This window comes from Psammomys obesus, unplaced genomic scaffold (genome assembly GCF_907164565.1).
Source record: "Psammomys obesus unplaced genomic scaffold, mPsaObe1.curated_primary_1811, whole genome shotgun sequence".
NCBI lineage: Eukaryota > Metazoa > Chordata > Mammalia > Rodentia > Muridae > Psammomys > Psammomys obesus.
In genome coordinates this window covers 1,625,421-1,642,052 of record NW_026590905.1, presented here as the reverse complement: position 1 = coordinate 1,642,052, position 16,632 = coordinate 1,625,421, and the positions used below count along the sequence as shown (strand labels likewise).

The 16,632-nt window shown below is 44.3% G+C and overlaps 1 protein-coding gene across 1 annotated transcript in view; it reads right to left on the bottom strand.

The window, feature by feature from the left end:
• Ano2 (anoctamin 2) overlaps nucleotides 1–16,632 on the bottom strand; it is a 336,055-nt gene that overhangs the window by 69,981 nt on the left and 249,442 nt on the right. The window contains exons 15-16 of the mRNA XM_055609405.1: nucleotides 8,284–8,358; nucleotides 518–713 (exon numbers count right to left, since the gene is read on the bottom strand). Of these exons, the coding sequence (XP_055465380.1) occupies nucleotides 518–713; nucleotides 8,284–8,358 (271 nt within the window). The remainder of the gene's footprint in view (nucleotides 1–517; nucleotides 714–8,283; nucleotides 8,359–16,632) is intronic.

Below are 16,632 nucleotides of genomic sequence, written 5' to 3'. Positions count from 1 at the left end.
AAAGCTTGGGAAGTTTGATATGCCTCTTTGAAGTCTGCTTAGAGCCTGGGGAATGTGCGGGTTTGAGAGGATAGATAAGACCCTCTTGGGCTCAAGTATCAAGAAGCCTTTCTTCCCTTTATACATGCTTCTGGGAAAATGAGGACGGCTCAAGTCCTGTAATTTCTAACAGGAAATGTTGACTCTGCCTTACTTCTATGTTGGGTTTTTAAAAAAAAAAAAAAAAGACCTCATAGATTAAAGAGAGGGGAGAGTGAGCTCTCTGTCACATGAGGCAATCAATACAGGCTTTTGGTCTTCAGAGCATACGCAGTACAAAAAGGATTCCTGCTGGCTTAAGGGAGGCCTCTTGGCAGGCAGCGAAAGCCATCATACTTCTTCTTTCTTACAACCCCAAATCACAAACTCCTGTTCCACCCCATCTGTCATTTAGGGGTCATTCTTATCAAACGCCCTGCACACCTTGGACTGACCACTTCAAGATGGCCCAAGACAGGGAGGCTTTGAGACACGGTACCGATTTTGGTGAGCCACTTGGCCACAGCACCATAGATCTCATCCAAGATGAGGATGACCACAAGGTTGATGATGACTGCTGTGGCAGTCACCGTGACTCGGACATTGGAGCGCGTGGCCTTGTTGAAAGACAGGGCAGCTGCCGTCGTGATCCGATACACAATGACCCCAAAGACAATGGAGAATGTCAGGGTGATCTGTTCAGAGAAGACAGGAGAGGGGGGTAGTTACTGAGCAGGAAAGCACATCAGCAGTCAACTATTGAGCACCTACTGTTTGCTTACATCAGCTGTTACTAAGCTCTAGTTACCCAGTACCCACAAAGGCACTGAGTTCTACACAGATGTAGCTTTCTGAGTATTAACACATTGTTCAAGGCAGAACATCCTCAACTTTTATTAGATCCCAACAGTCTAAAACACACAACACAAATAAAGATGAGAATTCTGAACATTATGAGTGTAAAACACATTCTGTGATTTTTTCCATTCTATCTACTATGGAGATAAGATGTTCTCCTTTCACGTCACAGGAACAGGTGTGAGAATATTAAGTGCTAAATGAAGACAGCTGCCGAGGAAAATGCAGCATGCAGATCTGGTTGTTCAGAGGACAGTGTGGAGGAAGTGAACTTCAAGTTGGACCACCCGTTAAAGGAAATGGGAGCCAGTGAAGATGTCTGAGCTGAGAAGGGATGAGTTACAGCTTGAAAGATGAAAGAAGGGTGAGCACAAAAGAGGAAAAAGAGATTAATGTGAGTGGTGTTTGCACAGGATGAAGTGAGAAAAAGCACTGAGTTCTCTTTCAGGCACCTTGGAACGGAAGGCATGGATTCAAATTCGGCATGCAAATCTCTTGCCACTTTCTCCCAGCCCCTAAATCTCTGAGGTCCACATTACCTCTTCTAGAACCTAAGAACAAGGGATTTTCCTGGACCAAAGGCACCAGCCCTTTCCCATGTCCTCTCTACTATTCCTTTCCCCACCCCAGCCAAGGAAGGGGAGTTCCCAGGAAGTACCAGGATGCCATGAGCAAGAGTTCCTAATCCAGGCTCAGCAAGAGGCAGAAGGAGGGAGGCATCTGTCAGGAGCAGGGCCCATCCTGCCCTTCACCACTGAAGCAAATCTGAATTGGCTTCAGAAAAGGGAAGTCATTTTTTTCACCATTGCTGCCAATGAGACTGTTCAGGTACTGGTTGGTGTCTAGTGTAGAAGGGACAGGGCACTGGCTGTTTAAAACATGGGGTGAAAAAAGGGCAGGTGGAAGTTTCCCCCGGAATATGAAAGAATGCTGGAGAAGACATTCAGGAGGGGAGGGGTGCAGAGGATTGCAGAGGGCTGGAAAAAGAGGTCTGGACAGCACTTCGCAGGCAGTGGGAATGACACTCCAGTGGGCAGGGAATGAGTTACAGATGTGTTAGCATATGGACCCATGCAGGCCTCTGGGGTGCCAATGTGCTGAAGCCTGGGGTGCTAGTGAGGGACTGGGCTGCCTAGCCTGGTATGCTTTATAAATGTTAGCATTTGTCCTGTGGACCATGGTGTAAGAAAGGCAGGGGGGCGGAGGCCTTTTATGGTCAAGGAAGAGTGTTTCAATGTGTGCAGATGTGTGTGTGTGTGTGTAATGTGTATGCAGCAGCAACACCGGACTGAAGAACAACAGAGAGACAACTCTTTTGAGTGTGAAACCTGGACATGACATCATACTGTTCTACCAATATAGATGATTCACTTCCTGGTCCTCTGGGACTGTCACTGCCTGACAGTTAGAGCCTGGAAAATGTGGTGTGAGATTCTCTTCCTTCCCCCACCCCCACCTCAAATCACTTCTACAGTGACGACTGGTGATCGGAGTATTGATGAGGTGGCAAAGGCTGGGCATGGAGGAGCAGGCCAATGTGTGTGTGTGTGTGTGTGTGTGTGTGTGTGTGTGTGTGTGTGTTCATTTGGTTTGGTGTTGGGATCATGGGGGAGGGAGACAGAGAAGAGATCCTCTCCTGGGCTTCTCTGAGGCCAGGATGCTAAGTGCAAATGGAGTGAGTATGGTGTATTCCCTTGCCCTAGAGGCTGCGTCAGCTGGAAGCTTGAATAAGATGCAGACTCTCAACAGAACTCTAGACCCTGACATACAACCCATAGAGTGAAAGGGTTCCCAGTCGAAGCCGGAGACACTACTATTCTCACTTGGTCTTCCTCCAGCATCACCCCAGACACCATCCCTAGCCTCTGCTTATTCTTGGCAACCTTAGATCATTCTGGTATTGAGTTTCTACCCCATGGTAGAAACCAGGCTCTAAGTCTCTCCACTGAGCTTTCCTAAAGCATCTCTAGATCCGTAGCTTCCAGGCTGATCAGACTTGGAGAGCAGCAGCCTGAATGTTTTGCAAGAAAACAGCAGGTGTGGAAGAAAGAAATTATTTACTCTTAGCTACAAGAGCTGTGTTATCCTCCATGACTCCCAGATCCAATGGGAATGAAAGAATTACAGCGTTTAGGGATCATCTACCTATAACCTTTAGTCTTATGCATAAGGAAACGGAGGCCAAAGCAGCAGAAATCTGATTGGCCCAGAGTTTGGAGGGTACAAGGCCAAGCAGAGGTGCTAGTGGATAATGGTGACATCACCAACATCACTTCCCTACTGTATCTTCTCTGTGTCACTGTTCAAAGCACATCTTCACTTGAGCTAATCCTTACAACTACCATCTCTTCTGTATGTGAGATTTCATGATGATCATGGCTGGACCCTGCTATGTGGAACCATGCTCACATTCCCATTCTGACATTAGATCTCAGACCTCTTGCCATTAACTCCAATGTCATTCTGACCATTTGTGGTTGAATTGTTGAATTTGGAGGCATTCAGTAATATCTCTGATAAGTTATCCTGTAAGGCACTGCACTGGGACACTCATGTTTCGAGTCCATCTCTCACAGCTAGGGTAAAGGTGCCAGTTTATGGCTAAGGCTATCCCATAGCAGTGCCCAGTAAATGGAGCCAGCTTGCTAAAGATTTGTGGATTTTCAGCTACAAATGACTTATATACACTGCACAAGGACACATTCTCCAAGCCCTTGTGGGTTTTGGTATTTTAATGTGCTGTGCTGTGAATGTGAAGTGTCCCCCACAGGCTCAAGTGTTAGAACACTTGGAAGGTTGTGAAACATTTAGGAAGGTGGGGTCATGCAGGAGGAAGTAAATCACTGGAGGTGGGCCTTGAAGAACGCTGGCCTGGCTCTACTTCCTGTGTTCTCTCTGTTCCTGGCTGTAGATACAGTGTGGCCAGCCACCATAAATCCCTGCCATCATACCTTTCCTGCTCCCGCAGACTACATCCCTTCTTAAAGTAAAAGGAAATTAAAACAGGCAAAAACAAACAAAAATTATTACCTTTGTCCTAGTTGAGTTTAATTAATCTAGTCAGTATAACCTAGAAGAAAGCCTTGGCTGAGAATCTGCCTAGATCAGATTGACCTTGTAGAAATATCTTTGAGAGATTGTTTTGATTCTTTTTTTATTAATTATTTTCATTTTTATTAATTACAGTTTATTCACTTTGTATCCCCCCTGTACTTCCCTCTCTCTTCCCCTCCCAATTCCACCCTCCCTTTTCCCCACTGGTGTCCCTCTCCCAGTCCACTGAAAAGGGAGATCCTCTCCCCTTCCCTTTGATTCTTAATTAAAGCAGGATGACCAAGCCCACTATGGGAGGCACCATCCCTAGGCAGGTGGTTCTGAGATGGTGTAAGAGAGCTAGCTTAGCATATGCTGGAGTGAGCAAAACAGAACCATTTCTCCACCGTTTTTCCTTCAAGTTCCTGCTTGAGTTTCTGCCATCATCAAGATATTTGCTGTGGCCTGCAAATATAAGCTAAATAAACTCTCTCCTCTCCTGAGTTGCTTCTTGTTGGTGACTTCTCACAGCAACAGAAAGGAAACTGGAGCACTCTTTTTCCTATAAGTTGCTTTCTTGTCAGAAACTCCATCCGAGACCCGAGGAAAAGACTATCTAATATAGACTGTAAGCTTCGACAGAGTTAGAGATTATAAAAGTGATAGGAAGGAGAGACTGCCTGGTCCCCACCCTCCAGGACCTGCATTCTGAACTGAAGTTGTGAAAATCACTCTACACATGTAACAAGGGTGAACTGGGAAGCAGCTGATCTGAGTCCCAGGCTTTGGGTCATGAGCTTCTGGTATGCTCTCACAGAGAGCAGCAGAGAGGACAAGAAAACTCTGCTGATGCTTGGAGAATTTTGCTAGGGGAAGAGCTTGGAGAAGGAATATGGAGAAGGAAGAACTTTCTAGAAAGAAGGAAGGGAGAACTGCAGAAGCAATGGCTCCTAATCCAGTGGGACAATGCTCAGCCTGGGGCACAGGAAGTTACAGTAGCTTCTGTAAACACACGCAAAAAACAGCTTTGTCACTGTGCCACAGCTACCTCTGACATCCTTCTGATTAATTAGTTTATTGCTCAGTCCTAACAGCTGTCTCAAGGCCAGGGGTCATGGAGTCAGCTGTGAGCAAAATAAAAGGTAACTAACCAACTGACAAACTAAAAAACGACTTCCCTTGTGGAGCTGATCTTGTAATTAAACAATAAATACGTAAACTACATTGGATCTCAAACTGCCAATCCTGGCTTCAGTCCCACTAGAGTGGGATTTACCAGCATGTACCACCATGCTTGGGAACTTTTCTCAGTTCCACACCACTTGCAGATTGTTTCTGGTAAGCTCTCAGAGTGAATCCAGCATCAGAGGACACCCCACCTACCCTTTTGAATGGCTGCAGCAGCTCCCTGCCTGACGCTCCCTCTCCCCTACTCTCGCTTTCCTTACCAGGATTTCTCACAGCAGCCTAGAGACTCTCTGAAGTGCATGTCAGACTACGAGACTCCTCTGCAAACCCTCCTCTAGGGAGTACCCATCTCCAAAAGGGTGAGCCCATTCCTTGCTCTACTCCTGGCTCCCTATGGCCTTCCGGGATGTATCTCCCAGCCACATCCTATCCATTCTTGTTTGCTGCCCTTTTTCTCAGCAGGCATCCCACCCGGTACCACTATATTCTGGGGTTCTTTTCCTCACTCTTCCCTTTCACTTCAAAATATCAATGTGGCTGGTTCTCCTGTTACAGATCCTTGCTAAAATTTTAATGGAACTTCCTTACTTGACTTATTTAATATGCATCTGTGATTTTAAACTTTATTGGAACTTACTAAACATTGCATCACACAGAGAGAGAGAGAGAGAGACAGAGAGAGGGAGAGAGGTAAAAACAAGCTCCAGCATATCCTGCCTACCTCACATCAAACTGCCAATCTCTCGTCCAGACTCTTCCTTCAGTAGTGCTGACAGGTTACTGAGTTGGAGGGAAGCCATTTCCTTCTTTACCTTTGTTAAGCTATAGGCCGTACCATCTAGGCTTGCCTCTTTTTTTGGCACCCCTGTTGCTCCATTTCATGATTCAGCTTGTTCATTTTCGCGGCTATGTGGTCCTTAGCTGTGTAAATAGACCTCGGTTTATTTATCCATTCTCGTGGGGATAGGCATGTGGACTGTTAGCAGTTTGGGGCTATTATATAAACAGTGTTTCATGGGCTTTTCCGTGTCCACATGCTGTGTGTGCACGTAAGGTTTCCCGGGGCATGCAGCTAGACATGGAATTTCAGGGCCCTGGGCTTTAAGCCTCAGTTTTACTAAGCAATGCCAGAATGTATGTAGAGGCATCTTTAAATAATTTCTTAAATGAACTCCCACCAGCACCTTACACATTTCTTTTGATCTAGGTCTTTCCTAACACTTGTTATCGACAGACTTCTTAATGGCAAGTTGTCTGTTGGGTGCCTATGATGTTTCACCATGGTTTAAATCAGAATTTCCATGAATACTAATGAGATAGATGGGTCCTCTTTGGGAGACTTATTGGCCATTGGAGTTCTCATTTGTGAAATGCCTATGGAGGCAGTTTGTTAAGTTTTTATTGAGTTATCTTTTTTTTTCTTGAGTTTGTAATTATATATTTTGAGACCAACTTTTGGTGAGTTACAGTTTTTATGAATGCATGAATGTACGCTCCCCAATTTTGAGCTTGCCACAGGCCTTGTTTTCACCCTTCCTGCTTCCCATGAAACCACCCAAGCCAAGGCCTTGCCTCAAAGGGGAAAAATGTCCTTAAAGTGAAAGTAGCATCCTCGCAGAGACATCTGCTCTGTTGTTCCTACATTTCGTCTAGATGTTAGACCAGTGTTAATACTATCCTGGCAGCCTTTAACAAAACTAGAGAATATAATGATTCAGCATTTTCTACTAAATTCAGCAAAGTGGATACTACAGTCCTAACCTACCACTACCAAAGGTGGAAGGTGATTTTATTATTTATTGACTTAGCACATGTACTGTGTTTTAAAACACCTTATTTTCAGTCCAGGATGGTCTTGAACTCAAAATCCTCCTATTACAGCCTCCCAAGTACCAGGGGTATGGGTGTGCATCTCCACTCTTGCCTTGTCTCTAAACATTTATTCTTATTACTTTCCTTTATTCTCTGTTTTGTCTACTTCCTAAGAATAGTGATAAGCGCACAGCTGCACTCATTAAATACTTCTTGGGTGAAGAATAAACTTCCCAATAGTGATATGCACCTTGTGGGATCCTCTGAAGCACTATATCGATTAAGCTTTCTAGCATCACACTTGAACACACCACAGCAACCTGCACTCTTGAATAACCTTCCGTGCCTTGGGCTTGTTTGGCAGCAAGAGGAAAACAAATTTAGACTGCTAAGCTTTGACAACTCTTCCCTTCCTCTATAGGATGAGGACTTGAGTTTGATGATGTCTAAGCTAAGACCATTTATGTTTTGGACAGGGTCTCACTACATAGGCCAGGCTGGCCTCAAATTTGAAATCCCCCTGCCTCTACCTCTAGAATGCTGGCATTACAGAAACGTGGCACTAGGCCTGGCACATTTTAAACTTCCGAGGCTACATGTTTCCTGTTCCCATTAATTATGATGCCAATATAATATAAAGATTATAAGCTCAAGCCAGGCCAGGATTAATTCCTGCCAGTGGGCTCAGAAAATCATAATGATTCGAGCAGTTTTTAAAAATCAAATAATCCCCTTCATCTCTACCATGCATATACTGTCCTGCTCACAAACACTGAGCTGTTAGGCCCACAGTCTTCTTAGCTACACGGAGCAGAGCCTCACAGTGAAGAGGGCCTGATGTTAGTGGTCCTCTGATGGTTTTCTCTGAGGTCTTCTGGCTTAAGTTGCTAATCTGACTCCACCATCCATCAAGCTCAGGCTCTTCCCTCCAATGCCAACATCATTAAGTCTCAAAATAAACAAACAAACAAATAAAAAGTTCTCACAATCATAGGAAAATAAAGGGGAAAAAAATGCAGTGTCAACCGAGATGCTAAAGACTTTGAGCCTAGCTGGCCCTCTTCTGTGGCTTCCAGAGACAAAGCCACTCTCGATCCCCCAAGGGCTACCACTGACTATGCAACCAGCTCCTCTATATTACTTCTTCAAGTTCTTGGCTGGGCCAAGAGCATATCCAACACCCAGGACATTCAGTTTCAGCCATATACAGTCAGTGGCCTCAGAATCGGAAAGTTCTTGCTCCACCATTCCGTACTGTGGCCTCACCTTTTATTCTACAGCAAAAGGAAAAAATGCCCACAGTACACACACACACACTCACAACAGGATCAACATGCATGCAGCCCCAGGCAGGTGATCCCTCAAAGAAATTACCATGAACAAGATGGAGGCGAAGTTCATCAAGTATCCTGGGAAACGGTCTTTCCAAGTCAGTTTATCTTCATCATCCTGGGGTGAAACAGGAGAGTAAAAACAATCAGAACACATATTCATTCACCCCCGTTTTATATAAATTTGCACATCAACTTTTGTTGCTTTATGGATAATTCTGTAGTAACTGGTATCTTCCTACTCTTAACATCAACAGTAGCCCTCTTAATTTTGATCGGTAGCAAACACCTGAGATCCCAGGACTCAGGATGCTGAGGCAAGAGAACCGTGACTGACAGGCCAGCTTGGGTACAAAGAGAGGCCCTGTCTCATAGCCCTGAAGATGCTTCCAATTGAGACAGCAAGTCTGACGTCCACAAAAGACCCTGAAGACTGTCTGAAGCCATGTCTGTGACGTGCAGAGAGAATGGGAGAGAACACAGTGCGAGCCAGCAGGGAGCCATTCATCACTGTAAGCAACAAGTCGGAATCAAACTTAGCTCAGCAGGCCCCCAAGCCCCTGCTTCCTTTCCTCTCCCTTCCCTTGCTAGCCTTGCAGAACAAACCTGATTTGGCTCTAGCAACAGTGCCATCTAGCCTCTGAAAACTTGTATTGTAAGCTGAGCACCTTCTGGGCCTAACGCTTCTTTCCAGCATCTTTTGTGTGCCCACATCAGTGGCAGGCACACTGAATAGACTGAAGAAGGCCCCTAGGATCAATCTTCTGGAGTTCACAACCCAGAGAAACAGATGACACCCACCCACTCACAAACAGTGAAGAATCACCCATCAGCTCAGGGGTGAGGACTAACTAGGGAGTGAGCTATGGGGACTGTCGGGAAAGAAAGGATTTGCCTTGTGTATTTGGAGCAAGTGTAGGGTTGAGCTGACTTGGTGGATGATGCTGGACTCATGTTAGGACTGAGGTCATTTAGTTCTTAGTACTTTCACTTGGGTATGATATATTACACACACACACACACACACACACACACACACACACACACACACTCAGGTTTTCATAGTAGCCAGAGAATCTGGTCCTAAACCCCTGCTCTAATGGGCTTATTGTCACACCATGAGAACAAACTAAATTCTAGATGGTGACCATCAGAAGAGGGAGAGGGCTATGATAGGGATGTAAAGTGAATACATAAATTAAAAAAAAAAATTAATGGGTTCTGGGATGGAACTCGGGTCCCCATACTTCTAGAGCAAGAGGACAGACAGCCATCTCCACAGCCCCACAGCAGTTTCTCTGCTGTAACATACTCAAATCCCTTACTTGTAAAACAATTATAGGCATCACACTGAATTAGCGTGCCTTTTAAATAAAGCCCACCAAAGAGAACTGCAGGAGTACCGTACCCCTCTCTGCCTGAAATGTGGTGATGTGAAAGGTACTGTGTGGGCCCTGTGAGTGAATGCACGTGACAGAGCTTTAGAGACTGTATGGTGCAAACAAAGGTGAGCTCTAATTAGCTTTGATTACATCAAAAGCAGGTGATTATGGGGCACTCAGCTAATGTCGCCATTGTTCAGCCAGCCTAGCTGCCGCCTGCTCTTTCTTCTTTGTCTCTGCTGCCTGTGTTTGTGTCCCTGGACAACTGCTCCCACCTACAGGTCTCTGTCCAACAAGTAGGACAAATAACACCCACATAGGACCTCACAGGTCCCCCTCCAGCAAACTGGGTATTTGGAGATAAAACCGCTTAGAAAGTAATAGGTGAGAATAGTATTTCAATAAACCCCTTGGAGGAAAGGGACTTTGAAAAATTGGCACCTGTTCTTATTTTCTTAATGTTAAAATTAATATACTAAAACATGATAAAATAAAATATAATAAAAAATATAAAACGAAATTCATGGTAAAAGTCATCTTTTTTAGAATGCAGTTCTGCATATTCTGATGACTCCATGCAGTCATGTATCTACAATACCAATACACATCAAAAATAGAAAATTATTTTTATCACTTTTCAACATTTCCCTCCTTCGTCTTTGATCTCTGTCTCCAGTCCCCAGAACTAGCAAAGTCTGTTTAATGTCCCTCTAGTTTTGGGTCCTTTGGGATGTCACTGTGTATACCTTGCTGTGCCACTCTTCTTGGGTCTGGCATCTTTAACTCGGCACAGCTCATCAAAGATTTATCCAGGCTGTTGCATTGCTCAGTAGTTTGCTGCTTTCACTGAGGGATGGCTGAAGGTTTCATCATATGGATGGACTTCAGTCCATTCACCCATTCATTGCCCCAGGGAATGTTTGGATTGTTTCCAGCTTGTAACAATTAGGAATGAAGTCCTTCCAAAATTTGTATACCCGTTCGGATACAAAAAGAAAATTTCGTGTCACTTGGGCAAGTATAGAAGTAATGAACTTGCTTCATCCTGTAAGTCTATGTGTGACTTTATAAGAAGCCACCAAGCTGTACTCTAAAGAGCTCAGTGCACCTCCATCAATAGCGTGTGATAGCTCTGTTCTTTTTTTAAATAAATTTTCTTTAAAGAGGTGTTTTCTTTCCTTTCTTTCTTCCTTCCTTCCTTCCTCTTTCATAACTTATAAAAAGACAAAGACAACACAGAGAATTCTATATATCTTGATTCCGATTCTCATGTAAGTTCAGTATGTTTTTCACAACTCATAAACCAATATCACACAATATTATGAACTAAAAGTTTACACCCATTTGTATTGCCTGCCTCCTTAGGTCCAGGGTTGGAGCTAAGGTACCAAATCCTATTTGGCCATTCTTTCCACTGAGGTGCTTTAGGTGTAAAAGCCTCCCAGACCTTGCTCACCATCAGTGGCTTTGTCAGCTTTGAGACATGCTGGGCAAGTGCTTTGTGGAAGGACTCATAACATGATCGTGTTTTAAACTTGTCAAAGTTATATTTGAGGGTGGATGACAAGAGGTCAAAGAACATTTTGCCACATCTTCCCAAGGGTTTAGACAGTGATATGCCATTTTACTCATGCTGATAACCCTGATTTCTTGGTGGGATTTCCTGGGGTATGTTAAATTTCTCTATTTGAAAGTTTCCTCCTCACCCCACCCCCATTTCTGTACTTTGCTCTTTAGATGGAGGTGCCCATCTCCATCTTTGAAGGTATAGAATTATATTTCCATCTTTGAGGAACCAATATCTATAAACACAAGTAAGCTTTTAGTATACACTTTTAATCTATTGAGTGTCTTAGAGAAGGCCTATAGGTAGAGAGGCCAATCTCTCTCCAAACTCTTAAAAAACAATAAAACACAAAAAAATGAAGATGATAAATGTCAAGCTATCACGAAGCCTCATGCTCAGCTTAGAATTGGCTTTGGCCTTCAAAGAAAACAATATGTTGGCTTCTTCCCTTCTCTTTCATCCAGGATGCCGACAAAGGACAGAGAGCAGGCAGCAGCAACATCTGGGCTTGTCTGCCTCCTCACCTGCACGCTACGAACAAGAGGGTTTGGTATGGGAATAGATTGTCTTTGTTAAAATAATCATATATTGAGCCTGTGTTCCTGAAAGTATTTGGGGACAGTATTAAAAAGAGGGAGAAGATGCAATAGATTTAAAAACTCAATACTTAGCTCTCCTCCCTGTGTCCACCTCTGTATTAGTTAAGCAACTTCGGGAGCTGCTCATGTCCAGTATAAACAATAGTATAGTTTCGTCTAGAAGGAAGTAAGTGGAAAATCTGTCCTACTGAGCACTCAAGGAGAATATGGTGGATGTGGCAGCCCTTGGAGAATAGCAAGTTCTGTGTTGACAACTTGGGAGTTGTGTCTCCTCTACTCAGGATGATGACTGCATATCAGAGCGCACTAGTGCGAAGGACTGGAGACACAAAGAACTAACTTTTTTTTTTTTTTAATTCATAAGAAGCCCTGACTGTGAGGGAGTAAAGGGCCTATGTCAGCTCACAGCCCATCGTCCATCATGAAGGGAAGTTAGGGCAGGAACTGTGGCAGTGGGCTGGGTTTTCTCACATCAATCATTAATCAAGAAATATCTTCACATATTTGCCCATAGGCTAATCTGATGGAGGCATTTTTCTCAATTGAAGTGCCATTGAAGTGCCATCTTCTTGCCATCAACTTGTGCCAAGTTGAGGGGGAAAAACAAACAAACAACAACAACAACAAAAAAAAAAAACCCAGCACTTCTTGTTCTGAAGCACTGAGACATCATAGTTTTCATGACCATCAGATGGGGTCAGGGTACTAAGAGGTAGGGTATAGACAGAATCAGTATCTTAGGAAAAGGAAAAGGTCAAGTGCCGGAGCATGGTGCATGTCTGGCTACCAAGCAGAGAAGCAGAGGTCAGAACAGAATGCTACTTGCGAGCAGCAGCTAATCTGTGATCTAATGCCGTGCTGGCAGAGATTTTATGAAATAGTCAGTTTCTTGCTTTCTCAGAGCAGCCAGTAGTTCAAGGAAAGAAGCAATGTCCCCATGGAGAGCCAGTTTCCTGAGCCTTTGGCCTACAACAGGCCCCAATCTTTTTGCTCAGCTCTTTGGAAGGCTGCTGCTGGCTGATTCTTTCATAATGAAGGGTTGCTTCTGTATTTTTAACTCTAAATAATGTTTAGAGGCCTTTAAACCATAATTCGGATTTAACGCCACACAGAATTTATTCTGATTGTGGTTAGAATTAAAAGCAACACTCTGTGCATTCACTTCCATGTTGTTAGAAGAGAGGGGCCGAGGTGCCCTCTGTCTTCTATCTTTAAGCCACATCTTCTCTCTATAAAATCCTCTCATTCCAAGTGCCTACCATTCATTCTCACATCCCTAACTGTAGTTATCAACTGGACTGCCATCTTCCTTTCCTGCCTCAATCCTGCCACTCACAAGCAACTCAGACTAAGAAACATTTTTTTAAGTGTCACTCCCTATGCAAAGCTCTGGCATCTTTAATGTTCTTACTGTCAACTTTATTTTCTACCGGCTAGTGTTTTGGACCAGCATCTCCTCTGTATAAGTAATGCTGTCCAGAGCTTGCCAGTTCCATCAGGCCTAGTGGTACACACCTGCATCTCAGCATTGGGAAGCAGAAGGAGGAAGATCAAGAAGTCAGAGTCACCTTTGGCTGTATAGTGAGTTCAAGGTCATCCACTAAAAGAATTCTGCCTCCAAAATTTCAACAAACAAACAGCCGCAACAAAAACTCTTCAGTTCCTACTCATCCTCCATTCTTATGCTTTTATTACCAACCCTTCAACCACTCTGCTCTCTCCAAATAATCACTAGTTTTGTGGTTACTGTCTGATCTGTGGCTCACAGATCTTAGGCCTGTTGCTTCAGCTATACACAGAACCACACCTGTGCTTCTGGGTCTCCTCTTCCAACTGCTCCATGTTATAGGGTGTGACATTGGCTCACAGCAGTGGAAGTAGATAAGGGATACTGAGCACCGCTGCAACGGACTGCTAGCACTGACTGTGTCCTCATTGCTTCCTGGCCACACTTCTCAGTTTTCTTCCATACCATATCAGTCATTTCCAATCTGATCCCCATGTCTGAGCCCTTTCCACTACTAGCTATTCCCCAAGACACACTGAAGTGAAGAACGTTACCTTCTCCCTTTATAGTCTAAGATTCCAACTTTCCTTCCCCTTGACTGCTATTCTTTGTACCTATGCATGTGTCTGCATGAGGAAGATGAGTATGTGTTGCATTTGCTTGTACATGCCCATGCCAATGTTGGGCATTTATTTTTTTTCTCTCTATTTCTTTCCATCTGACTTTTGAGACAGGCTCTCCTCTCTCACAGAACCTTGAGCCCACTAGCAGGTCCCTGGGATGTACTTGCCTCTTCTCCCCCATCAGTGGGATTATAAACACTCATCACTCTACACAGCTTTTACATGGATTCCGGTGATGTAAATTCAGGCCCCTATGTCTGCACAGCGCTCATTTTACTCCCGCCTCCCCAAGCCTGAAGCTCACTCTCCCCTCTCTCCTGTACTAAACGGGAATAAGATCAACAGTTCCTTGCTCTTGCTTCAAGGGCACCTTGTTTTCCCTGTTTTAGGGATTCTTATCACTCCAGTTGATGGAGCCTTCTGTAAGTCTGGAAGTGACTCATTAGCTTTCTATAGTCAAAAACATACCATGTGGAATCAGGAATGGGAGGGTTAGGACTTGTATGGATTTTCTGAGTGAAATGACATGGCAGTGACTTTGGAAAACCATGTTAGTTAAATTGCATGACCAGTAGGAGCTGGTCCCAGATAGGAAGCCTCATGGAAGACTAAGATTGCAGAGGGACTTAGAGAGGGGGATGACTAAGCACAAGTATTTATGTCCAAGAAAGAGTTTGTTCTCATTTCTCATCAACATTTCCAAAGCTGACCAGGTGCCTCTCCTTATGTCCTTGTGCCAGATGATCATATAACTAACTCTCCATTATTTCACACAGCTGGTTGAAGAAGAACTGAATACATGGGAGACTTACAGTGCATTGAAACAAGATGAAACACTGGGAATAAAGGGACAGTGTAGAGAAACACAAAATACTTTTTTTTCCTTGTGGGTACTTGAGACCCTGTCTTAGATAAAAATCCAGAAAAATGCATCAGCTCCTAGGCCTTGGAAAGAGGTAAAGGGGGACATCCCAATACTATTCGGCCAAAGGTTTCGGGGTTAAGGAGCTTTCTATTCAGTGTATGAATGACTCTGCATATGTGGGGCACCTCGGTGTAATCTCGGGGAGAAATGAATAACCAAGCCAGCTGCCACAGTTCTACCACAGACAGGATGTCCATTTCAGAAGGCAGAGAAGGGTTCAGGTTGCTCTCACTGAGACAAGAAGAGTCACAGACTGTTGAGAGTTAGTCTGTGAACTCTTGGGTTCAGTTTATCCCAGCTCTCCACAAAGAGAGAAGCAAAGAAGAAAGTGCGGATGAGGATCAGGGCTGGGGCCAGTAATGTGAAAAGTGACCATAATGTTTATTTGATGAAAAAAAAGTGTTGTTCTCTTTATCCCTTTCTTTTCATTCTCCTTTTCTCTTTCTTTGATAGAGCTGGGAACTTCATCAGCCTGGTTGACAAGACCATGGCAGCCCGCGTACACTCCAATAAAATCTAGTCCACAGCCTTCTATCTGAAATCAGTTCCTGGCTTATATACTTATTGACTGAGATTTTAGGTACATAAAAAACTTACTGAAAATAGCTGTCAATAATACAAGATGCTGTGATGCTGAAATGCAGGGAAATGGCCTCTATGTCTGGCACATAGAATTCAAACCTTGTCATCTCAGAACGCCTTTCTCCAACCATCCTGTCTTGCCCCCACCTCATCTTCTCCTCCTCCCATCTCTCCCTTCCTCTCTCTCTCTACCTGTTTCCTCTTCTTGCTCTCTCTTGCTTTCTCCATCTTCCCCTTGTAATTTCACCCAGTTGAGACCCAGATCTTAATAGGGCATGATTCCTTGTCATTGTAACAAGGAAACCCAAGTTCACTGTGGTCCTTAATTCTTACACCACAGAAGCAAGGTTGTCCCTTGAGTTCTTGCATAACATCATTTCATCACCTGGATCATTTCATTGCCCTTAGTCCCCTCAGTCTAAGCCCAGATTACCTCATTAGGGGTCAGTGCAGGTCTTGCCCCTTTTCTTTATAGATTCCCCCCAAACTGAACCCAACAGCCTTCTAGAGGCAGAAGCTCTTAAGGACAGTGTCTCAGTTTCTTGGGGGACTCTTTGGAAAAGGGACTAGAGGCAGACACGTGGCACAGTACCTAAGTCCACAGGCATGCCCAAAGCCCAGGACAAAAAAACAATGTAATTTGTGGCTAAAATGGAAAACATTATCTGGTCTCCTCACGGCTCAGTTTTCCCAGAAGACACAGAAAACCGCTCTCTGAGGTCCCGCTCACTTCCACTGGCTCGCCAGAAGCTTCCTGCTTCAGTGTCTGTCTCTCAAGCTAGCTGTCTGTTCCCCCTGGGGTCCAGCTTTAGGATGAGCTCCTCTCTCCCCACTCCCCTAATGCCAGCTGCTCTTCTGGGTACCCTGCCTAGATTCCTACTGGAGACAGGCTCTCCCCACTCACTCTCCAGGGGAGATATTTTACAACAGTGGCCACATGAGTCTCAAAAGAGTCCTAATAATGTGAGGGAAAGGAGAGTATTTGTTCTTCTTCAGGCTTTGTCCATAAAGGGAAGGAGTTGGCTGACACCATTAGTAACAACCCTCTTTCTCAATACAATACATATGAGACTTTGATATACAACCTTATCTAGAACAGCACATAGCTCAGTGAACTTGGAATACATCTGAAGTCTGTGCTAAGAACAGCAAGGGCCAGTGTGCTCTAAGGTCAGCCTACTCTCTAGTCCAATCTCCTCTGAAGCGA